This window comes from Lissotriton vulgaris, chromosome 4_1 (genome assembly GCF_964263255.1).
Source record: "Lissotriton vulgaris chromosome 4_1, aLisVul1.2, whole genome shotgun sequence".
In the NCBI taxonomy this organism is placed as follows: Eukaryota; Metazoa; Chordata; class Amphibia; order Caudata; family Salamandridae; genus Lissotriton; species Lissotriton vulgaris.
The window spans coordinates 38,098,379-38,123,388 of NC_141691.1; the positions used below are offsets into that span (position 1 = coordinate 38,098,379).

General features: G+C 41.5%; 1 protein-coding gene across 1 annotated transcript in view; it reads left to right on the forward strand.

Moving 5' to 3' along the window:
* The window catches only part of LOC147718299 (nicotinamide N-methyltransferase-like), a 203,232-nt gene extending 178,469 nt beyond the window's left edge, over positions 1–24,763 (forward strand). Inside the window, exon 3 of the mRNA XM_086966687.1 lies at positions 23,808–24,763. Coding sequence (XP_086822813.1) covers positions 23,808–24,243 — 436 coding nt within the window. The 3' untranslated portion in view covers positions 24,244–24,763. The remainder of the gene's footprint in view (positions 1–23,807) is intronic.
* Positions 24,764–25,010: the final 247 nt, after the last annotated feature.

Genomic DNA, 25,010 nt, shown 5'->3' on the forward strand with positions numbered 1-25,010 from the left:
GACATTAAGCCACAGTTTGCGTTGTCAAAAGAAGGAGCGATTGAGGGAGTTGGAAGTGAGAGAGGAATTAAACAATCTGAAGGAAGTGCTAGCTATGGCCAATAGTGCTGGGTAAGTGACAGATGAGATATTATTGCAGCTGGCTTTAAAAAAAGTGGAGGCAGTGGATCATTTTGCTAAAAAAGGCTGCAGAGATCTATCTGTCTAAAAAAGAGCATTGCTATGAATTTAACAAGCAGGTGGGGCATTCTTTGGCCATAAAAGCTAGACAAAAATCATCAGCCGGGGAGATCTCTGAAATCTTTGATGCTGGAAGGAATGTTATCACAGATGCCTCAGAAATATCTTTAGGTGCTTTTACCAGCAGCTATAGGGCCAGGCGGGGTTTGTGATTATTTGGATACGGTACCTATTGATAAAGTAGATCCTATAGACAGGGAGGAACTTGGGAAGTTTCAAGATGAGATTATGGCTGCCCTACAGGATTTGCCCTGTGGAAAAGCCGTTGGCCCCGACCAGATTCCAATTGAGTTCTATAAGATTTTCAAATATTCTATCGAATCAGATGTTATAGAGGTAATGATGCTAGCTCAGAAGGGTGGGCCTGCTCCTTATTCTTGGGCGGGGGCTAATATTGGTGTCTTTTTAAAAAAAGACAAACCAGCCTGATAGCCGGGGTCATATCGTCCAATCACCCTTATGAATAGTGATGTTAAAATCTTCTCTAAAGTTCTGGCCACCCGACTAAATGCCATTTTACGGAAGATTATAGATCCGTGCCAGCATGGGTTTATTATGGGTCATGGTACAACCCAACATATACGTCAGGTAATTACTCTTTTTGATGCAATGGAGATCTCAGGAGACCATATGGCTGTGTTATTGCTAGATGCTGAAAAGACATTCAATAGGGTCCCCTGGGATTTCCTTTGGGGAGCAATGACATGGTTTGGGCCAGAGGAGGGGTTCATTAAATCTGTCTAAGTGCTATAGGGTCTCCACTGCTCTTCTTTTAATATACAGAGGGGGAGGCAGCAGGGATGCCCTTCTTACCCTCTGTTATGTGCTATATATATGGATCCCTTATTATGGTTACTTGAGGCTAATAATGGAATCTGTCCTATGCCGATGATGTGGCTATCATTACCGCAGATCAACATATGGCATTGGAATTGGTTGAGTCAATCGCTTCAGATTATGGCACATTCTCTGGTTACGCACTTAATTGCTCTAAGACCCAAGTAATAAAGAACCGGTGGGTTAGTTTTGAAGATCTTTATGTGGTTGACTCAGCAGTATATCTTGGTATACGGATTACCGCAGATCGGGAAAAATTGGTGGATAAAAATATGGAACCAGTGATTAGGAAGGCAACGGGCGATTTTGATAGATTGAACAATCTCCACCTGTCCCGAGGGGTAGATACAAAATCATTAAGATGCTGTTCTTACCAAAGATTCAGTATCTTTTTAGGGCAATCCCATTGGAACTCCAAAGATCTTGGTTTGTTATTTTGGAGGGTTTAGTTAATCGGTTTACTTGGGCACATGGAAAAACTAGGCGGGCACTTAGATTCATGTCTTTATCACAAGAAAAAGGGGGATTTTCAGTTTCTGATTTCTGAAGTTATTATTGGGCAAATGCCTTGCAATATATGGGAATACTGGTTGGATCATGTCTGGGGGATATGGATGGGATATGGATGGTGAAGGTTGTAGGAGAGTAGGATCTGCTATCCTATGGTCACCCCAAATTTTTGCTTTTTGCTTCACTGGTTTATGACTTAATGTGGCTGTGGGCCTGCTAATCAGACCCACAGCCTGCTGTTCTCTCTCTAAATTAATACCAATGCACTCTAGGTGCATTACCAATTGGAACTGGTTCACCTTATAGGCCCCTGTAACAGTGTACTCTAGGTACCAAGGGCAAAGGTGTAAACCAGACCTACCAGGGGCTGCAGCATGTGTTGTGCCACCCCTGGCCTGGCCTAGCTATTTGACACAACTGGCTGTTCACTCAGCTGGGGTAAGTTGGTGTAATCACCACTTACTTAGATATAGTATATTTGTATCTAACATATACGGACACATGGTAACCTATAAGTCACTCCTATGGCAGGCCTCGACAATCCTGGATGCAGAGTGCTTGGTTTCATGTGAGATGGTTCTATGGCATGAGCTGAGCCTGTCTGCAGCTTTCGGAACTATGTCCTTTAGCTGTTTCATGATATTGCCATACCCTATAATCTTAAGTGCATTATGAACCTCGCGGTTAAATGCTATCTTTGGTTTGGCTTTATCAAAACATGTTGAGTAAGGTGTCATATAAATTGGAGTACTACCCCCTCGCCAATTCTAGCGATGGGGGTAGCATTCCACCCTTCTAGAGGGACACGACATGTACCTAACCTGAAACCCGGGTAAAGTTAAACATGAGCCTCAGCTTCACAAAATAGATGCTGCCACCACTGACACGAGTCTGACCTCCTGCTGCTGGGAGTCCTTCCAGCTTGGGAGGCCTGGACAAAGGTTTTCCTGTCAGGGGAGGTGCTTGCACCACCCCAGACAGGATTTTGTGTAGAGGGTTTGGGAGAGCTGAATAGATTGAGACATGCCTGGGGCACACAAGGTGTCCCTGTGCATATGTCAGATCAAACCAGAGCAGGGGCTTTCCAGCCCCAGTCCTGGCGCGAAACTGGACAAAGGAAAGGGGGTGTAACCACCCCCTTTCCTGTTCCCACCCAGAGGAGGGACCTAGCAGGTGATTCGGCCCCTAGATTTGGTTTAAGAGTAGGAGCTGTGTCCTAAGACTTCAGATCATCCTGAACTCGACTTGTAACTAAGAAGAACACTGGACTTCGACATTCTGCTGCACAGAAGACTGAAGAGAATCTCCCTCCCCAGTCTGTGACAGTCCATGGCTGAAGAGGCTGGGCTGGGCCAGGGACTTTGGCATTTTTTTGCTCCAAAACACCCCAAAACTGCGAGACTATTTTCTGTATACCCTTATAGGTGTAAGCTTATTTGTTGTCTTCCTTTGAAAAGCTTGTGTGCTGTAACAGTAACTGTGCCCCTAAAAATCTTTGCTCTGCAATTGTAACTGTGATCTTGACTTTTAACTATGTCTAAACTTAGATCGGCCAAAACTCCTCTTGAGAAAGGTACAATGGACAATTACCTGGTCAAGGTAGTGAGTAAAATTAATAAAGAGAGGTGTCTCTCATTAAGCCGGGTTAGGCCACCGGCATCACCAACAAGCCTGCCCCCCCCCCCAGCTACCCCAGCTTTTGATGTTGATTGTATTGAAATCCCGGATTTAAGCAATGACAACAAAACACTTCCAGAACAGAGTCAGGCGGTCCTGGAGGTGCTGGATAAAATTCCTGATACCACATTACAATCCTTCCCAACACCTTCACCGGGTTCCTCACCGGCTCGAAGAGTAGAACGGGCTTGCAGGAAGGCCCCAGTAAAGCGGGGAGGGACAAGGAAAACCAAAAAGGTTGGGACCTCTTTGTTAAGCACTCAAATAAGGCAGAGATGACTAACCTTTTCCCTGACCTTATTGACCTCTTGGCCAGTATTATACAATCTAAATTAGAACTCATGATTAAACCTCTTGTGGCAAAATTAGATCAGGTTACACAAGAGGTATCTAGACTGAGTGGTTTTTTGAACTCTCATCCCACCTTGATTAATACACACAAGAGTCTCAAGGTTGGTAATATTGTTAATAAGGATGCAGTGGTTTCTAGCAACGAGGGGAATAGGGTCACACATATTGTACAAACTGCTCTGGTGACTCATTCACCCCCTGTATCACCCACTTTATCTACCCCTGTATTGGCTACACAACCCCCACCCAAGTATTCAACCTATCATGGATGGGGGGAATAATGAACGGAGGAGCGTGGCTAAGAGAAGAGTTCAAGTTCAAGTTCAGAAATTTGTATAGCGCACTACTCACTCAGAGGGTCTCAAGGTGCTTAATCTTCCCCCTCAGCGTGTCCCATATACAGTAGTACTAACAAATGTACCAGAGGTGGATTCTCACCTTACTGACTCTCGATTTGAAACCCACGAGGCCTTGAAAACAAATCTTTATCATGACTGAGTAGGGATTGTGGCTTTCCACTTGCCTTTTCTAATGACATAATCTCCACCAGAAGAGTGAGCTGGATAGGAAACTCCAGGAAGAACAACAGAGGGGACTGTGTCATCGTTAATTTTAGGCATCCGCAGCATGTTGCCACAGTTTTACTTAGAGCAGCCTCTTTACCTGTTGCCGATCACATCGTTTGTGCACGTCCTCTTGGTTTTTTCTTTAATCATCTTAATAATACCCGGCACTCCCATTTTGTTCAATCTATGCTCCCCAAATCCATCCCAAGGCGTGGCTTTTTTCCCCCTCCGCAAAGCGGATATCAATCTTCAAACAGACTGGACCCATATTGTTATAGGCCGGCCGGGACACATAATCAATTTAATCATCCTCTCCCATTGACCAATCGTTATACCCCCTTATCATCCCTGGAGGAAAATGATTGACAGTCAAATGTATTGAGGACAAATGCACAGCACTTACAACCTATTTTTAGAATTGTGACCTGGAACATTGCTGGCATTAAGGCTAAAGTACAGAATGATGTTTGGATTAATTCATTAAAAAATTACAATGTCATAGCATTTCAAGAGACATGGGACCAGGTAAATAGCTTCTCTTTAGATGGGCATAGACCTTTTAGCATCCCAGCAATTAGTAGTGTTGCAGGTATAGCCAAGGGAGGCCTATTAAGCGTATTTAAACTTGACTTAAAGGGTATACTAACTCAGTGTGATTCAGGATGCCAGAACTGTTTAATTGTGGAATTATCCACTCCTGATAACCCTAAGATTTTATTCATAATTTTTTATAATTCAAGCGCCTGTGAGCGCACGAGCCACAATTTGGATTTTTTGGAGACATTTTTGTCAGTCTATAGTACTAAGGTGAATACTTTTGAAATAATATTCCTTTTGGGACCTTAACATTCATCCCTGTAATCTACTGTGTATCAGTTTAGAGGAAGAAGACCCCCCATATTCTTCTCCTATGCACTTCGAACATTCTAAACAGGATGAGGCCCTTGAAAACTTCCTTGCAAGATGGAACCTTTATGAGTCGGGATGTGTGGAAGGTGGAGTTAGGTTGCCCTCTTTTAAAGGAACAGACGATGGTACTATCATTTATTATATTTTTATGTCTTCTTTTCTGTTGAGTAAAGTTTTAATGTATAAGACTGAGGTTTCGGTCTTTAGTGACCACAACCCGGTGCTAATTGAAATAATATCTGTGGACCTCTTAACTTTGAAAACTGCGCCATATAAGGGTGGCCTAGGAATGTGGTGGTTAAAGACCAAGGACGTAGGCTTAAATGGTCAAATATAGTCCCTGAAACTTTTCTGCAAGAAGTATTGGTTAAAGTTGAGGACAAGGTGGCCATATGCCTAGAGAATCAGGCTCAAAACACACATGTGGTTATTGCCTTTGATAACATCTGCAGGGTAATCAACCAAAGCCTATTGGCCGGTTCTAAACAGAAGACACATTGTGGTAAGAGATGGTTTAACAAAAGATGTTCTAGGGCACATGGTGATTTACTTAAGGCTCTGAAGGCCACCCCTAAAGACCGAGCTCAAATAGCTAGCCTAAGATCTGCCTACAAGAAAGCTATCCTGGATAGGAAAAAAGAGCTGAAAGATGAGGCCTGGTCAAAATTACTTGCCCCTGACATTCTTAAAAATAGTGGTCAGTTTTGGAAAATTGTAAACCAACCGTTATTCTAGGGTGAAGAGAATTCCTCACTTGAGGCTAACATACCAGATGAGGGCTGGATAACACACTTTGGTAAAATATACTCCAACCCAGACCCTGAAATTCAAATTGGTGACATCCTTCCTGGTCCTGAGGGCTCAAATGTAATCTTTGAAGATAAAGAAGTTGAAAGAGCGATCAAACTGTCCTTAAAAAACAAGGCTCCAGGCCCTGACGGGGTCTCAATAGATGTCCCTAAATGTGCACCAAAATTCTGGTCAAAGATTTTGTGTAATGCTTTTAATGTTTTAAATCAAAATAACTTCTCAGCCTCTTGGAAAAAATCCATTATCATTCCAGTATTCAAGAAGGGAGACAGGCAGGACCCCTCTTGTTACAGACCCATTTCCCTCATAGACTCCTCTGTCAAGATTCTGGAACGGGTCATTCTGTTTAAACTAAATGAATGGGTGTGTGACATAGGGGTCCTGTCCAACGTGCAATATGGGTTTAGACCGAAAAGGAGCACATTGGACCAATGTCTCAATTTACAATTGTTACTGGATAAATATATTAGGGCCAAGGAGGGGTCCATGTATCTGGGATTCATGGACCTCTCTTCTAGGCTTTTGACCTTGTAAATCGGTCAAAGCTGTGGAAAATCTTACTTAACATGGGTCTCGATAGGGCCTTAGTTAACCTTTTGGCGGATTTATACTCAGGTTTATTAGCTTTGGTCAGGGTTAATACCCAGGGGCGTTGTTCCAGCCATTTTAAGTCAGAAAGGGGAGTCAGGCAAGGGTGTATACTGGCTCCCTTCTTTTTACGATTTACATTAAAGCCCTAGAACCTGCACTAAAGGAGGCCACCCTTGATATCCCGCGTATAGGGGAACTTGGTATTCCTGTTCTCCTATACGCGGATGACGCTGTCCTTCTTTCACGGACTGGAGTGGGTCTACAGCGTCTGCTAGATGTCTTTGGGAGTTTTATGGGCTCCCTGGACCTAAAAATAAATGCTAAGAAGTCCCAGATCATGATCATGGGGAGAAGCTCCAGGAAGAAGTATTCTAAAACTGGAAAAGAGGAACTTTGCAGAGTGCCAATATTCCCCTATTTGGGGGTTACGTTTGATGAGAGAGGGAATTGGGGCTCGCTGCTAAAAAATAGAAACATTTCCCTCGCAAGGACTAGTTCTGCACTCCATCTTTTTACAAAAAAATTGGGGGCTGGGCCTATAGCAGCAATAATGAAGATTTATAAGGCAAAATGCCTTGCAGTGGCCACATACGGTAGCACAATATAGGGCTATACTGCCCCGGATTGTTTACAGATTACAAAAATAGATGTTTGAGATCTGTTCTTTCAGTGCCACAGTCTTCTCCCTCATACACCATTCACTCTGAACTTGGGGTGGGCTTCATTTCAGACACGATAAGAATGGCTCCTATAATATGCTGGATGAAGACCTGGTTAAATCAGGAAATTCCCTTGAATCATATTATATTGAAAGATTGTCTCCAATTGGATAATAATAACAAGACTCAATGGCTGACATACGTTAAAAACTGTCTTTTTAAACTAGGGAGACCAGAGCTTTTTTCGTCTCCAGAGTCAATAACATCAAAGGACATTGCTCTAATAAAGGGTGCAATGGGTCAAATGTTGAGTCTGGAGAGAGAAGAATTGGAACTAAAAAAAACATGGTTAGGGCTAATCTTATCATTTCTAGCCCACAAGGACCTGAATTTTATCTTAACCTGGTGAATCGCCCATACCATAGGTTTCTTTTAACACACTTTTGTTTTAACATGATTCCTCTGAACCTTGGTTACTTTCCTAACTGGAGTACCGCTGAAAATGCTACGCCGTGTTCATGTGACAATTTTTCCATCCAGAACACCATGCACTTTTTGATGTTCTGTGGTCACTACACGGAATTAAGGTTGAAATACTTGGTTCCAATTTTAAAGGAGGCTGGGTTCTTGCAGGTAAAGCCTGCCCTCCTGTACTCGCAATTACTAGAGACCCAGAGGATTATCTTTCATGTTGCTAGCTTTTTAGTGGGTGCTGTTAGGATTAGAAATAGGAAAATGAATGATTGATTGATTATAGATGAATTTGGATGTAACTCTGTATAATGTTTGCACAGTGAAAATTGGCAGCCAGGGTAACTAAATTGATTGATGTTTTTATCCTTTTAATCATGACCTTACTTGATGAATTATAATGGAACATTTTTAAAGGGTCAAACAAATGTATTTTATACTGTTTTTACTGTGTATAATGAATGTATTTTATGCATGTTTTGTATAGTACTATTGTCTTTTTATGATATTGATTTATCGAAATAAAGTATTCTGACTGACTCCTGGACATCGCTGACATCTTCGTGTCCACATGGCTGCAGGGACAATCTTCACTTCTTCACCTGTTGCACCCGACATCGCCTGGTTCCACGGTAGTCACTGGCTAGTGACTTTAAACATTGTCCCCTCTGCTTTCAGGTCTTCACTTCTTCAGATCCACCCTTGGATCCACCGGAACTCTTCTCCACTTGCCGCCTGCAGCATCATCATCTTCAGGCTCCATTGAACTGCATGACGAAACCCGACGCACTTTCACACCTATGCACCCGCTTCCTGTGGGTGAGGTAATGCTGGCACTCTGGTGCTCCTGTGTAGAGTAACATCTCTAGTGTCTAGGTTTCAAGTTGTTAGGTTCTGGTCCACCCGGAAGACTCCCTTTGCAGTAACTTTGTAACTTTTACGCACCCATTGAAAGTCTATGGGCACCCGCTTGTAACTTCTTACACTGCACACGCACTCCGTGGGCCTCCTGGTCACTAACTCTTGTTAGCTCCTTGTAGTCCCAACAATTCTGAAGGCCCTAGGCCTTACCACTGTTCGTATAGCGGTTCTCATACCACTATTTTAGTATATGGTTTGAGTGGCCACCAGGGCCTATCCATATTGTGCAACTTTTGTATATTTAAACACAGTTTTGTTTTAACACATTAGCTTCTGTGCTCATAAAGAGTATATGGGATACTTGTAGTAAATAAATATATATATATATTTTCAATATATATCTGTGTGGTGTCCATTCATTTGGTATTCAAGGAGAGTGTATATTGTGAAACAGCTTGCTTCTCATGCCTTTACAGAGTTTAGCCTAAGACTGCTTTGTCCACACTACCCCTAGGATAGCTGGTCTATAAGGTTGACTTACAACCAATCATCATAAGGGTTGTTTGGACTGATACAAGGTGGTCACTAGAACTAGTGAACATCATATATCAGGCCAACTTCTCACAAAGGTCAAGTTGATCTTCCGGACATTTATGAATTACTATTGGGTGAAAATGCAGAGAACTGTTTTTTTAAGTTACAGAGACGCTTCGTGGGGAAGTGTGAGCATTCACCAGGAGGTTCTGGGGATACCAGCAGTGGGAGGAAGCATCAGGACTCGGTGTCCGAGCAGCGAATGGAGTCACGAGCAGGAGCGGCAGCCCCTCCCCGTCCTCACCGGGACCTCATCAGCAACTCGTGACTCCCGCTTCGCGGAAGACGCTTCGTGGGGAAGTGTGAGCATTTATCAGGAGGCTCTGGGGATACCAGCAGTGGGAGCAGACATCGGGACTCGGTGTCCCAGCAGCGAGCGGAGTCGGGAGCAGGAGCCGCAGCCCCTCCCCCCTCCTCACCAGGGATATTTTGCTACATCGGGTGTCCCGCGACGCGGGACGCGTGCAGGCAGACACCGGGCTGGGCCCAGGAAAAGGGCAGGCCCTCTGTGGCCCTCGGAGACCGAGCTGGGCCACCTCACTTGACTCTCGCCTAATTTTCGCTGGAAAAGGGAGGTAAACCGATTTAACCCAAAACAGTGACTGCCTTCATCTACACTTTGGCTCACCCTAAAGGACTACCTTTTGGTTTTTCATTTACGGGCCCGACCAGCATAGGTGTCTGTTGTTGTTATACCTACACTGCTACAAACACAAAAGCAAGCCATACTATTACTGATAAAGGGGTTCCAAATAATATTATCTCTCAGGCGGGGCCACGGAAGGGGACGCTGGACAACTACTTAACTAGGGTAACATCGGCAATTGAACACGAAACAGAGAGAGCAGAACAAAGTCTTTCCATAGAAACTACATCTAGTATTCAAGCTCCGCTGGCGGCGACAGACCAAATTAAAAATGTTACATTACTGGAGAAATTAAATAAGATCTGCAAAACTATATATACTAATGTTGAAGAGGGAAATGAGCAAACTGGTGCTCCTACATGTGTAATGAGAAACACAAGCCCTCAGCTTAGCACATCATCCCAACTAAATGTAAGCCATCTGGGTACCCCCCCTTTACTATCAGCCAAAGACAATACCCAATCGATAGCGAACCTTCAGGCCCCTTTTGTTGATAGGAAGCGCAAAGGTGCTAAACAAAGGGGAAGACTAGCAAAAAAACAAAAATTGGATTCAAGCCCCCCTTCGGTTATTAGCAACACCCCAAAAACATCTAAGGTATGCTCAATTCTGGAATTCCATGTATCCACTATTTCATCTGACCTACTGGTCCAGATTTAACTTCTGATCAAATCCTTAATATCCCCGCTGGCAAAAAGAATCAAGGTAATAGGGGAAAAGGTCGCAAGTATAGAGGAAACAACCAAGGCAAATGCGATACTTATAAAAAGAATGGCAGGATATAAGCAAGTAGAGTCCCTAGCCACTACTGACGTCCCGAATACAGTTGCACAAAGTAATACTGCCCAAATTCACTCAGTTGCCCCAAAAACATCACTAACATCAAATTCTCAGCATGTAACATTAAACCCCCCCAATAGTCCAGAGCTCCGCCTTCAGTGTAGGGCTGACCAAAGAATCCATATCCACAGAGGGGATATCTTTTAACCATGGCAACAGGCAAAGAAAGATTAACCAAATAGACTTACTGCCGGAGGCCGCACCGTATGTGTGCATCCTCTCAGGCGTGCCTGATCTTACACAGGACAAAATCTAAGGACAATCAGAATTGGTAAATAAGGCATCTTTCTGGCTAACCAAAAATAGACTCCTTCCACCTAAAATCGATGGAAAAATCTTAAACGTCAGAAGGGTGGGGTGGTTAGGATCCCTCCGGAAGGATATAGCTGGAGACCTGGTTACAAAAAACTTTAGGTATACCCATGTCGTCCCTTATCTGCAAAGTTGGCAGTCACAAGTGGGAGATGGACCTATAGTAACTTGGGAACTGTGCGACTTTTACCCTAGAACCATATACCTGCCACCTGTAAGATGATATGTAGAAAATAACCTCTGTATGGGTGGCAGAGGCCCTGTATTTAGTATCTACAATATACCCATTCACAACCATTTTACTTTATTCTCTGGTATAGATTTGGTGCACTGACTTGCTAAACCGATTTCTGAATGGTTTGTTAATAATGATAATGACAACCTCCCACCCTAAGCCTCGGGATGGTCCATACTAAAGTAAGCATTTATGCACTTTGCTCTTTTGCACTTTTTGAAGCCTATTTGTTTTTAATCTTGTCAATACAAATCGCTCAAGCCAAACAATACTATATGTAATGCAGCTGTGAGTCTATTGTTTACATGAGGAGAACTGAATTGGAGGCCTTTTTTGCTTATACTAAGAGAATTGAGGGGTGCTTTTCATTTATATTTAATGAGTTATGTACGGTGTCTCAATGTAAATATTTTATTGGTGTTGCTTCTTTTTACTGCATTTAATGTATTTTGACCTTGTACTGTGATTTTATGGTTGTTTTGTCTCAACCAAATAAAGCTTGTTGACTGACTGAAGTTTACAGAGCCAAGCTATTATAAGAGGACAACATTTAAGACTTTGATTGCTGCTTTTACGATCTGGGGGTGGTTAAAAAAAAGATTGGCTTGGGGAGACTCAATATTATACAGTTTTATATATGAATCCCTCATTCCAAGCTATTTTCTCTGATCGGATTATGGCAGGATGGGCTAGTAATGGGTTCGAAATTGGGGATTTGATCAATAATGTGGGGTTTCACCAATGTAGCGATTTACAGATGGAGTATTGATTATAAAGAGCCAACTTTTTAAATATTTACAATTGCGTAGCTTTTTCAGTAAAAAAAACAGTGGGGTGAGTGGGTTTGGAAGTAACGTAATTATTGATACTATGAAAGGTCAGACTAAGGGGGCAATCAATTTGATATATGGAGAATTGATACATTTAAAACTGGATGATCTACCTAAACATGAGGCGAAATGGGCTGAGTGGGTGGGTGCTGCTCCCAAGGCAGTTTCGGAATTTTTGGAGCTGGCTCAGTCGGTTTTATGCTCCGCTCAACACTTTAGAACTGTCTTTTCCTTATACTATACTCCGGCCAGAATAGCACAGTGGGGTGGATTATCTGGGACTAAATGTCTCAGATGTGGTGGGCTGGAAGCCGATCTTGTTGATATGTTTGCTTCCTGCCCGTGCTTACATGGATTCCTGGAGTTAATCACTGAATATCTAGACCGCTCTCTCGTTGAAAAAGTCATATTAACTCCTGACCTAATTTTGCTATGAATAAGCAGTATGAGTCAGATAGGGACTGCTTATTGTTTTCTTTTTGTATCCATGCCAGTGCTAAGGATTAACATTGCCTCTGCCTAGCTAGTTCCTCTCCCCCCTACATTTCAGTAATGGCTGGCTCAATTGCGCTCTACATTCACGCTGGAGAGAGCGAAATATGAAAAGAAGGGGAAGAAAGGAAAGCTGTTGAGGCAGCAAATCTGGGCTCCTCTTATAAGATGGAAGGCATCAGTTAATTAAAATCAACTGGAGAGGGAAAAGCCTGGTTAAATCTAGTCAAATATTAATCAAAAATAAGATGTGTGTTCTATGCAATTCTCTGTATTTTTTCTACTGTTATAATTGTATATTTCATGGCTCGCCTGAACTCTAGCTGTTGGATTTTTGAAAACTTTTAATTTAGCATCTTGTTTTCGCTTTTGTTTTTTCCTTGATTAAGCCTTGCATTTCTGTTCTTTTGCTTAATTTGGATTTGTGCTGATACCTTGGGAGAAAAAACTGAAGCATTTTAATAAAGAAGTTTAAAAAAAAACTATTTTCAAACTGATAACCAACAATCTCTTCAACAGTGTCCTTTTTCTTTTTGCTTGCAATCATGACATTATATTATTTTTTTCCCTTCTCTACACCTCAAGTACAGATATTCTCATACCTTCTTTTTCGATAACCACATGCTTTTCAAATACAGGATATTGACCTAAATTAGAAGCATATGTTCTTCTTAACCTATTATACTCTTTGACACAGTTCGCATCTGCAGTAACCTTTGTATCATCAAAATCAATCAAAAACAAACCAGATAATGTTCTGACTTGCGACAAAGCAACATATGCCATACTCTCTTTAAACACAGTATTTCCAATGTTCACCAAAGCACTGTCAAAACCTTGAGATTTATGAATAGTCACTGCATATCCCTGAGAAAATGTAAATGTAAATGTGTTTCGATTTATATAGCGCAACACTTTAACCCAGGGGTCTCAAGGCGCTTGCTTAGGGAACCCGTCCTGGTATTCCCCTGTGAGATACCCCGGCCGGGTATCCACAAGGTGAAAGACAGGCATCCCGCCGCGAGGGGCCATAGTGGAGATTAAGCAAGCTATTGTCCAGAGTCGCAGAGTGTGACCCCGTGAGTCAAGTAGGCACCGGAGCAAGAATTGTCGACTCCGTGGAATTTTGAGCCCGAGACCCGCCGAGGCAGGGAATCGAACCCTGGTCCACGGCCGATCTCAGCTTCCGGGTCTGCCGCCTCTAACCACTGAGCCACGCTTCTCCACAAGTGGAAACTGTTTTCTACGAACATATAAATCTTTAACAAGCAAAAAAAATAACTGAACAATGACCAATTTGTTTAACTTCTTCAATCTGATTAAATTACATTTTTAAGAATTCAATACCATCTTCATTTTAATAATTAACCAAATCCACAACTTTGCCAATTGCTCCATTAATTAAACCTTTTTCTATGTCCAAATTATGCCTTAAAATTAGCCGACATTTTCTACATGCATATAAAATCTTTTCTAAACCAGCAGTTTTAGATATTCATTTTTCTAAAGAATCCACTTTTGTCTTCAATTTTTCTGTCAAACTAATGGTGATTCCTTCATGCTCTATTTTATCAATGGCTTCCATTTTTATTATTACTTCATTTTCTAGTTTCAAAAGTTCTTTGTTGAATATACAACACTCACGCAGTGTTGCATTAAGCAGATTACATATTTGCTTTCTGCAATTTTCATGTATATTTTCTCAGGAATTACAGTTTCATTTTGAAACAAATTGGAAAGTAATTGAGTCTGCAAAGCTTGTTTGCCATGTTCAGTCAGTAGTCCAATTCTTATATCTTGGAGAATAGTTCCATAATCAACATCATTTGCCTGTTGCATGTTTGTAATGAGTTCTTTGCATTCAAAATATGACCAAATGTTCACATTTCCAACACTACCCAGAGACTTTCTGGTGTCTTCATGTTCAAATACGTGTTGCCCTTTTACGGGAGTCAGTTGCTGAAGATCCCTAAAAACTATGACGTGTTTTTCTCCAAATAACATGTCGTACTCTGTTTTAAGAATTTGTTGCATTCTTAAATGCACAAAGGCAAGCATTAAGTTTGATACTATGCTTACCTCATCAATATTGAAAAGTTAAATTTTCTTCAAGACTCTTGAAACTTCACAACAAGCTTCTCCAGATAGCTTGTGGTATTCAAATTCATTTTCATGCTCTACTGGTAGCATTAGTAAATTCCTTTAATGTTGTGTGCTGCCAACCTGGAGCAGTGACAACACAAGACAAATGTGACACAGTTGTTTTCTGTAGATAACTTGTAATTGCGTTAATTAAAAATCGTTTTCCTGTTCCATCTTCTCCACTCACGTACATTCAGATAAGTTGAAATGACGTGCATGAACACTCTTTCTTTTCATGAAATAATCCATGGTCAATCTGTTGTCTCACTTGCTCATATATTTGTTTCTGTTCAACGTTCTGGGTCTGATTCTGATCCCGGTTGGAAATGCTTCCCGACCCAATCGGGTTGGAAATGGTTTCCCACCCACTCGGATCGGGAGAGTCCAACCGACCAAGTACGATGCATCCGGATGCTCCCAGATACGATTTGGTTTTACTCCCATTGACTTCAATGGGAGCACATGTTCCTAACTGCATCATTATTGGGCATTGGGTTGCTCCCGATCCTATTTGGAAGGAGCAAATGCCATGAGGAGTCCTTCCTAACCGCATCAGAATCAGGCCCTGGATTGGAATGCTTTCCAACCTGCATCAGAATGGGGCCCTTAGTTGTTCTTCCAAGTTTGCTAAGTTTGTTCCATCTTCTTGAGCTTGATGCATTGCTGTTTGCACCTCATTCGTGGCAATTGCTGCTTCATTTTCGAATGTTGTAATACTTTATTTCGATAAAAACAGACTTTATCATAAAAGTACATACAGTTCATTGTTAAAAGGAGTATAAAAACTTTAAAAAGGAGAGATCTTTTCTAGAGCAAATGGAGACAGTATAAAGTTAATAAATAGATTAAATAAAGTCCTAAAACAGAGAATCGGAGATATTCTGGTGCATTATAATACACAGTTTCCTACCCCGTTCTCCATTTTATCAGTATTGAACGCATCTGCCAGGCCTTTGCCAAGATTTTGGCAACTTCGCAAAAAACCATCATAGATGTTGTGTCCGTTACCAATATGCGGAGTGCCGTCGCATAGTGCCTGACTCCCAGTTCTCTGCATACTGGCTTTAACCACCTTCTCCTGGGTCCACTGTATGCTGTACAGGCAAATAAGAAGTGTGCTAGGAACTCATTAGGGTTTACACATCCAGGCCAGCTAAAATGGTTGGACAGAGAGGACTTCCAACGCCTGGTAAAAGTGTTCAAGGGAAGTGTTCCATATCTAAATTTTAAAAACAAGGTTCTGTCTCTAGGTGCTTTAATAACATCGAGAAAGGGTTCGAACTTCCTCACCTGTTTGTGCTCTAAGAATTGATCAGTTAAAACCCCCCAGTTTGGTTTTTTGAGCTCCTTGGCTTGAACCCATTCCCAGTATATTTTTTTAATGGTTTCTTTCGGGGGTGGTGATTGGGACAACCATGTTTCTCTTAGCCCCAAGTTGGTGATAAAGTCCCTTAGGTTGTCCAACCATATAATCTTAGTCATCTTGTTCGTCCAGAGCTGCAGCATAGTGTACCAATTCTCAGTCGCACCCAATATAGTAGCAGTCGAAGGGTGACAATGTCTTTAATTGCACGGCGGCCCATGTCTTGAAGCAGTGGTTTCAAAGGGTTATAGACTGGGAGGCCCACCAAGTCTCTTAAAAACGTATTTTCAGTATTTGTTAGTTCTGTGATGTTGTCGAAGCCCCATGGTTCTGACCCATATGTTGTTGCAGCCAATGCTTTCCCCTCATAGATGGCAAGGGCAGGGGCAATGGGCCTACTTGCAGAGACTCAGTGTTCTCTGGAAATGGCTCCCGTAGCCCTTTTCAAATTCAGGTGCATTTTTGCTAGATGGGAGTCCCACTTCACTCTCCGGTTCACCCCTACTCCCAGATAATCAAATGCATCATCCTCCTCCAGTGAACATCCATTAAGTGCAACATTCATCTTCCTAGGTCTCTTTGTTTGGGACAGTACCATTAGTTTAGTTTTTGTGGTGTTAATTATTAACCCACGTTCCTCACAGAATGCATCAAACTTGGTCAAAATTTTTTGGAGGTCAGAGGGTGTTTTGGACATGAGGAGGGTGTCGTCCGCAAAGAGGAGGGTTGGTATTTTTTCACCTGCCAGGGTGAGAGCATCCGCAGGGTCTTCCCTCAAATGGCCTGCCACCCCATTTATGAAGAGGGAGAACAAAGTGGGAGCCATCACGCAACCCTGGCGGACCCCCCTGTTCACTGGTATTTTATCAGATAGTTGGCCCTCACTCCCCCATCTAGTCCTTGCATACGTGCCATCATGCAATCTTTTAACCAACTCAAGGAGATAGCGTGGGTAGCCCATGTCCTGAAGTACCTGCTATAGTTTAGTGCGTGGGACAAGGTCGAAGGTGGTTTTCAGGTCTATAAACGCCAGATATAATGACCCTTTACTGACAGAAACAGTCTTCCAATAAATTGCAGTGAATCAGAAGACTTGGTCTATTGTGCCGACATTCTTTCTAAAACCTGCTTGTAGGTGCGTTAGGATGTCACCCTCCTCCAGCCATGTCACCGTTCTGGATGTGAGGACCCTGCCAACCACCTTCTGAATTACATCAATCAGACTTATTGGTCTATAATTGGCAGGGTCCTCTCTAGCCCCCTTTTTATATATCGTGACCACTTCTGCTCCTGTCCACGACTCAGGGACTGGATAGCCCTGGGTCAGGAGTTTCATTAGTGGAAGAATAAGATTGGCCCATTGGGTTGGGTCATGTAATAAAATATCACGAGGCAAGCCATCCGGGCCAGCAGCCTTTCCCGGAGCAATATTTTTGATAGCTGCTTGGACCTCAAGAAAAGTGAAGGGATCGACTAGTTTGGTATTCAAGTTTGTTGGCTCAGGGTCTAGGTGTGGGTCTGGCAGTTGTACGGAGTCAGACTCACAAGAGTAGAGATTCAGGAAATTGGAATACCATTGCTGTTCAGTTATATGGTGTAAAACAGAATCCCCTCCCCTTCTTGATGATTTATTTATTAGGTCCCAAAAAAGAGTTGAGTCCTTTTATGGAGGCGGCCCTCCTAGGTTCCTGCCAATGGTCTTCCTCCCATGTTCGTTTTGACAATTCTACAGTTTTTTTATATTCTTTTCTAGCTACACTTAAAGCTGCTGGGTCCTTTTTTCGAATCGCTAGTGAGATGGCTTTCCTCTTTTTCCTGCAGTCTACTGAAAACCAAGGGTTGCCATTTTTAGAAGTATTGTTTGGTCCTGCTTCACCCTGAAACTTTTTGCATTTTCCTAGCCTTTTTCGGTAAGCTGGTTTTAGTGATTTTAGGCCTCTGAGCACTTTAGCACTGTGGTCCAGTGTAAAGCGTGTGCGCTTTGTGTGTTACATTGGTAAGGTTGGCCTGCCCTCCCATAGGAATGCATTGGGGATAAGTGTGTCCATGGTAATTCCTGGTATGCGTGGAGTGCAGGGTCGAGTTTAGTATGTATGAACTCGTGAGGATAAATGCTGCGCAATGGTGTGCGCAGATTTATGGTGACTGGTGTAGAAATCCCACTTTTAGAAGTTGGCATTTCTGTGTGCTGTGTGTCTGCCTGCCTGATGTGAATTGCATGTCTGGCTTGTGAGTGACAGGAGCTGAGAGGTGTGGATGGCTCCAGGAGGGACAGGGTGAGTCAGCTATGCTGAATGGGACACCTGGGCTAAGAGTAGTGAGAGGACTAATCCCCTGACTCTGAATAGGACTCTGCCCAGGCAGTACAATGCTGGCTCTGCCCCCTGTGGTGCGTCTGATCACTGAGCCCCCACCTGACAAAGGGGAAGAGAAGCTTTGAAAACAAAGTGCTCCAAATGCCCCCTCAACCACTTCTGACTGGTATCCCAAGCCCGGTGCTGTGACACAAAGGAAAATGTTGATATAAATATAGGGGCTGTAACCCTATGAAAATGTTCAGTCTTTGTGAGCTGTTCCTGCTGGGAGCGCGCTGCTGCTGGGGCCCAGGGGGCTACCATGAGAGTTTGCCTCCCTGGGCCCTGCCTTGACCCCTGAACCTGGGAGACCTGCATTACCCTTTTCATCGCTGAGAACATTTTGCTGGGACTTATTCTTTTTCCAGGACACAGGACCTTATGCTGTCTTCTGCGTCCTGGGAGGGCTTATCCTCCCTTTTCCACAAAGGAGAGGGAGAGCCTGGGGGCTGTGCAGTGCTGAGCAGTGGCCCTTGGTGAGGGAATCCCCATTGTAGGGATTCCCCTGTTATGCCTTAATTGCGGTTGCCTACCCTGCTCATTTTTTATATCTAAAGCACGGGTGCCCACCCAGCTATGATGCTGCATTTTTGCTTTAATTTATTTGGCTGGTGCCCACCCCGCATAACAGTGCCTTTTTGGTGGGTTCCCACACTGCCAATAGTTTTAACTTAAAGCGGGAGCCCAACCGGCGTTTCACCGCCGCGGCCTGAGCCGCTTTTGAAACTTCTCCGGGCCGCTGTCAGCGCAACCCGGAAGACAGGCCCAGCTTTTTTGTAGGCGGGGTGGCAGGCAGGAAGGAAACGCTGGTGAGAATGTCCGATGACGCGGTGGTGCTCCCGTGTGTGCGGGAGAGCCCCACAAGTGCAGCAGCTGGAGGAGAGTGAGGTGAAGGGGGCCTGAGACAGATTGTCAGTGCCTGCCCCCGCCGAATGAGACTCCGCGCCACAAGAGGAGACAGCGTGAAGCCGCCACTGAGTTCCAGTGAGTGGGAGCTCAAGACCGGCCGTGTGGTTCCAGTGAGGTCACCGTGTCTGTTTCCTTGAATGGACACGGTGCTGTGGGCCGCTCCAACATGGGGTCAATTTAATTGAAAAGCCCAGTGGGGCTCGAGGGCACAGATGTGCCAGGGCCCCTTTAGTTAATTTACCCCAGCTGCCCCGTTTGCAGAGGGAAGCTGCACCGATGGAGATTTGTGCACAGGGGTCCAGTGAGGCACGAGGGCACAGTTGTGCCAGTGCCTATTTGTGTATTCACAGCTGCACCACAAGACAGAGGGTAGCTGCAACCTTTTGCACACATTTGCTTAAGAGGGCACAAATGGGGCCATGCTTCACTTGATATCCACAGCTGCCCAGAAAGTAGTGGGCAGCTGCAACGTCTAGGCCATTAACTATTGGGGGCATGGTGAGAGAGAGGAGGGAGATGTACTCCTGCCCAAGCGAAAGGGCACACTTTTGGATACAGCTGCAGTGGCAGCGCGCCCTTACTTTTGGACAAAGGGCATTTGAGCCCTTTTGAAAAGGCCAATTGGCCAGGGGTTTATAGGGCACCAGGCCCTAATGTGATTTATGTGGTGCTAGGAAATAGAATTTATATAGTATGATTTACGCACCCTGTTTTATGCCTCTAGTGTGGTTTTATGACTATGATGTTTTGCATACTGTGTTTATGTTTGAGTAATTCTCTACTGTGGTTTATGCTAGTGAGATTATTTCCTAATGTGGGTTATACTTAGAAGGTTATGGTCTAATGTGTTTAGGTTTCTGAGGTTGACGTGCAATATATTTGGCGCCTAATGTGATACTGTGCATACGGTGGTTTATGTTACAGGATGATGCTGAGTACAGTGGTTACCAGTGATTTCTGGTTGTACGTTTATGATATGTTTTACTTTTACTAAGTTTGCTTTGTGATGGTTCTGGCAGTGGTCCAGTGGGCCCAGTCAGGTGTATATAATCCCTTATAGATATGACCTAGTGCCAGGTGGCACAATGCATATTATGTGAGTACTATTCTAATGTCTTTATGACAATACAATGGCTATTTGTTATAAAAACCTTGAGTGGAGTTCCTTTTGTGATGTGCCTATAGGGTTGCTGTTGTGTGAGTGTGTTGCACAGATGCTTTCCTCAATGCCTCTGGGATAAGCCTGACTGCTCGTGCCAAGCTACCAATGGGGTGAGCAGGGGTTATCTTAGTATGTAAATCCCTTGCCCTGACTACCGTGGTGGTTTTCTGCCTAGCTTGGGCGCAAGCCTTAGCAATCAGAAATCCCATTTCTAACAATATATATATATATTTGATGAATTTGTAGTTTCATTGAATCAAAATTGGTGAATTCTATTGGAGTGCCTACATCATTCTTCATCATCATTAAATAAAATGATTATAGATATTTTCAAACAATATTAAGAAAAGTATTGAAGTCTGGAAGTAATAGATATTCTATTCCCAGCAGGAGGGAAAATATTGGAGTTTGAAAGGGTTTAATTTACTATTCCCCTCCATTCTGTGCAATAGTAGGGAAAGTGTTGGACTTCGGAGGGATTACATTTTTCTTTTCCCACTCATGTTTGTGCAACAGTATGGAAAGCATTGACTTTGGAGTGGGTACATTTACTATTCTTACTTCTGTCTCGACAACTGTGGGGGGAGGGTTGGACTTTGGAGAGGTAAGATTTACAATTCCTACTCAAGGCTGTGCAACAGCTGAGAAAGAGTTGGACTTCAGAGGGGTTACCTTTGCTATTCCCACTCTAATCTGTGCAACAGTAGAGTGAGCTTTGGTCTTCAGTGGGGTTACATTTACTATACATACTCCAGTCTGTGCAATATCAGGGAAAGTATTTCACTTGAAACAAATAACATATTTGAATAACCCAATCAGTTTGCAACAAATATAAAACTCTAAATATGAACATTATAAATTACCAAATGAAAACATATATTTGTTTAAAAAAACAATTTAAAGGATTATTAGACAGTTTAATAATTAGTCATCAATTAAAAATGTCATTTATTAATTATTTATTAACTTTCAGAACTATACCCCCACAAAACTAGCAGCCCACGCTCAAAACATAACTAAACAAATAAGCATAACACAATTAAGATAACTAATAGCAAATTAAATAAAGTAATAGATAGTTTACTTAATTAACATCCCACCCTATATCCTTACAAACCCAACAGTGCACACAATAATACACAAATTAAATCATTAATAATTAATTACATAATTCATAATGTATTAATAATTAATTGGTAAATAATTATTACTTAATAGCCCCCCACTCTATGCCCCTATAAACGAAGCAACCCTCAACTATATATACAACTATAAAATTTATATTTATTGCACAAATTACATAATATATATACATATTTATTGTGACGCTCAACATTGCTAGCTATTTAGCATATTTAACATGGCTTAAGCTGTAACAATATTAAAATTCAATAAAACAGATTTACAAAAAAATACATACAAAATTATTAATCAATTAAATATTAATTAATCATTACTTAATTACATTCTTACCCGATATACCGACAAAACTAGCAGCCCACATCCAATATATAATTAAAACGTATAAATATTAGACAATTTACAGATTGAATAATCAATTAAATAATTAGTAATATATCAAATTTTTTATTATTAATGACGTTTTCCTCAATTAACTTTACACCCTATTGTCTTACAAAACAGGAACCAGCAAAACATATGATTAAAAAATATAATTATTGCACAATAACTTAATGAACTTTCAATCAAATATTTGACATTGAATCAATAATTCATTTTTAATGTGTTATACCTAAATAATTCCTCTAAAAACCAAGCAACCTACTATGACACTATAAATTACTATAATAAGTTAAAGATTATAAATCACATAAAATTACAAATTATATTCAACAATATTAACAATTATACACATAATATTGTTATACATTTAATATATGAGCTAAAACACATAGACAATTAAAAAACAATACTTTTTACATTTATATTATTGAAAATTAAATTAACAGCAATATTTACTGAAACAACATTTAAATCTTGAAAATGATATTTTTGCATAACAAAATTTTTGTAAGCACAATTTGAGTTCTAATTTTTCTCTAACATGATATTTAAAACATAATATTTTGTTAACGTACCATCCAGAAATAGGCAGTTGGAGATACAGATCAAATTGTGCCCATCTTTGAGATCCGCTTCTGAATTTTTTTGTAGAGATAAGATCTGACCACATTTTTGGTAGTTTTATGCTTCCTCCAGGGTTAGGGAGTTATTAATAGGGATGGTCTAGAGGAAGTAAATAAAGGGATGTGTTAATAAGTTTAATTGGGTTCAGGAGTTGGAAGTGGGTTTAATCTTCACCTTGGTATGCATCAATTCAGAATAGTGGATTTCTTTTTTAATTTTCTGATCAAATTTCAGAAGTGTGCCAAATTATGACTGGTTAGGTATCCAAGGACATTCTCAGAGCTGTTGATTGCTCTTTCTGACAGAGGTGTCACTGAATTAGTTATGTGTTCATTGACACTTGCAAATATATTTATTTTGGATATTTTTCTACAAATTCATTTTCCCTCATATTAAAAAAATGCTTTTTAAATGTGTGCTTTCTGTTATTGTTCCCTCTTACTGTATAACGCTTAAAGTTTAGTCTACAGAGGGATTTGGCTTATTTTGTTCAGATTACTTTAGAACCGTTTGTTGAATTTCTTAATTGTTTTGCCTGTTTAGTTTGGAGGGTATCAATACTTTTATGATCTCTGTCATTGGTTCCTGTATTGGCAATGTGAATGTTATCCCAGGTTCACTGGTGTCATGCTGTGGTAGAAAGAGGTAGGACAAGCAAGAAGGCTCTGACCCATCATATTGTTTGTTTTGGTTGTCACACTTTTAGAAAGGAGGGAGGAGAAAGGAATTAAATGGTGGTCTGACCCATCCACTATGATCAGGGCCTCAGATTTCAAAGTACTGTTCTTGGAGAATATAAGACCAAGCTAATATCAGAGTTAGTGAGGAGCAAAGTTGAGTAGGAGTTCCATGTAGTGTTTATTGATGGTGAAAGGAAAAAGTGTTCCCACATAATGCCTTCAGATAAGTGATATGGAGGAAAGAAGCACTGACTATAAATGTATCAGACAATGACCGCATTTCCCAAAACATGCATTTTAATACCATCGCCTAGGTTTTGGAATCTCTGAGAAATCCTTCAACTCAATTTACACAATGTTCTTGTTTGCCTAGCAAAAAATAATTCCAGAAACCAAAACAGATGCAAGATGGTGGAAGTTGTCATATGGTTCATAAGAGATTACTGGAGAGAAATGTGTGATACAAAGTGAGGAGCACAGACAGAGGGGGCGGCCGTCTTGAAAACATCTATTTGTTTTTTATAAAACTTGCTTGAATATGATCATCTTCACATTACAAAGCATGTGTCAGTCAACAAATAAAAGCATGCTACTTATGTTGTATCTCTTTTTTTTCAGTGACACATGGACTGAGAAGAAACACATGTTACAAAGAAAAGTCATAAGAGTTCTCAAACATGATGCCACAAACAGAAACCCTCTGTCTCCTGTCATCTACCCCCAGGCTGACTGTCTGGTTTTGGCACACTATTTGGAGCACTTTGTCACAGACGAGAAGTCCTACTGCGAAGCTCTGAAAAATGTCTCCTCGCTGTTAAAGCCCGGAGGACATCTGATAATGAGTGCCTGCCTCGAAGCAACGTTTTTCATGTGCGGAGAATTCAAGTTTCCTATTTTCTGCCTGTATGAGGGTTTTTTGAAGGATGCTCTCAAGGGGGCTGGGTATGTTATCCTGGAAGAATATATTTATCGTCGTGTAGCAGAAAGTCAGTATGATATATTAGATCATAAATATGTTGTTGTTTTAAAAGCACGTAAAGAAAGAGAACTGTAGCCTTCAAATGAAATGGAGAACACTGCCAGGAAGCAAACTAGTGAAAAGTGATATCGGATGAGCATCAAATTCCTACCTTTGCAGTTTTTTCATGATGTTTTTACTGCCTTCCTTAAAATTATAGTCAAATGTTTGCAATAAAATGGTCCATCAAGCTTAGCATATAATATTGAGTAGCAATAGCGAGTAGTTCATACATAAATGTGTGTAATTGTAGTATTAAGGAGTAAATGATACATATATGTGAGTGAATGCATGGTGCGGTAGTAGTGAGTAGTTGATGCATACATGTGAGTAGTTGTAGCAGTATTAATGAGTAGTAGATACATAAATGTGAGTAGTTGTTGTAATAGCGAGTAGGTGATGCATACACATGAGTAGTTGTAGTAGTAGTGAGTATTTCATGCATACATGTAAGTAGTTGCAGTAGCAGTGAGTAGTTGAAGCATAAATGGGAGTAGTTATAGTAGTAATGAGTAGCTGATTCATATAGTCAGTCAATAAAGAGCGCTGTCATTGTACCTCCTGGTTATGACTTTCTTGTTGTGAAATCAATACTTTAAATGTTTTATTTTGAAATTACAAGTTATATGTAAGTACTGCTACAATAAATTAGAGGATAGTAAAATGCTTGCTAGAGCTGTGCATAAAAAGTTAAAACTGGTTTCCATTCCAGAAGCACTTTAAGGTGTAACTATTTATGAGCCTATTCTTAACCAAACTATATATCCATGTCAGGCTATAGCAGATATGAAGCCAAAGACAGG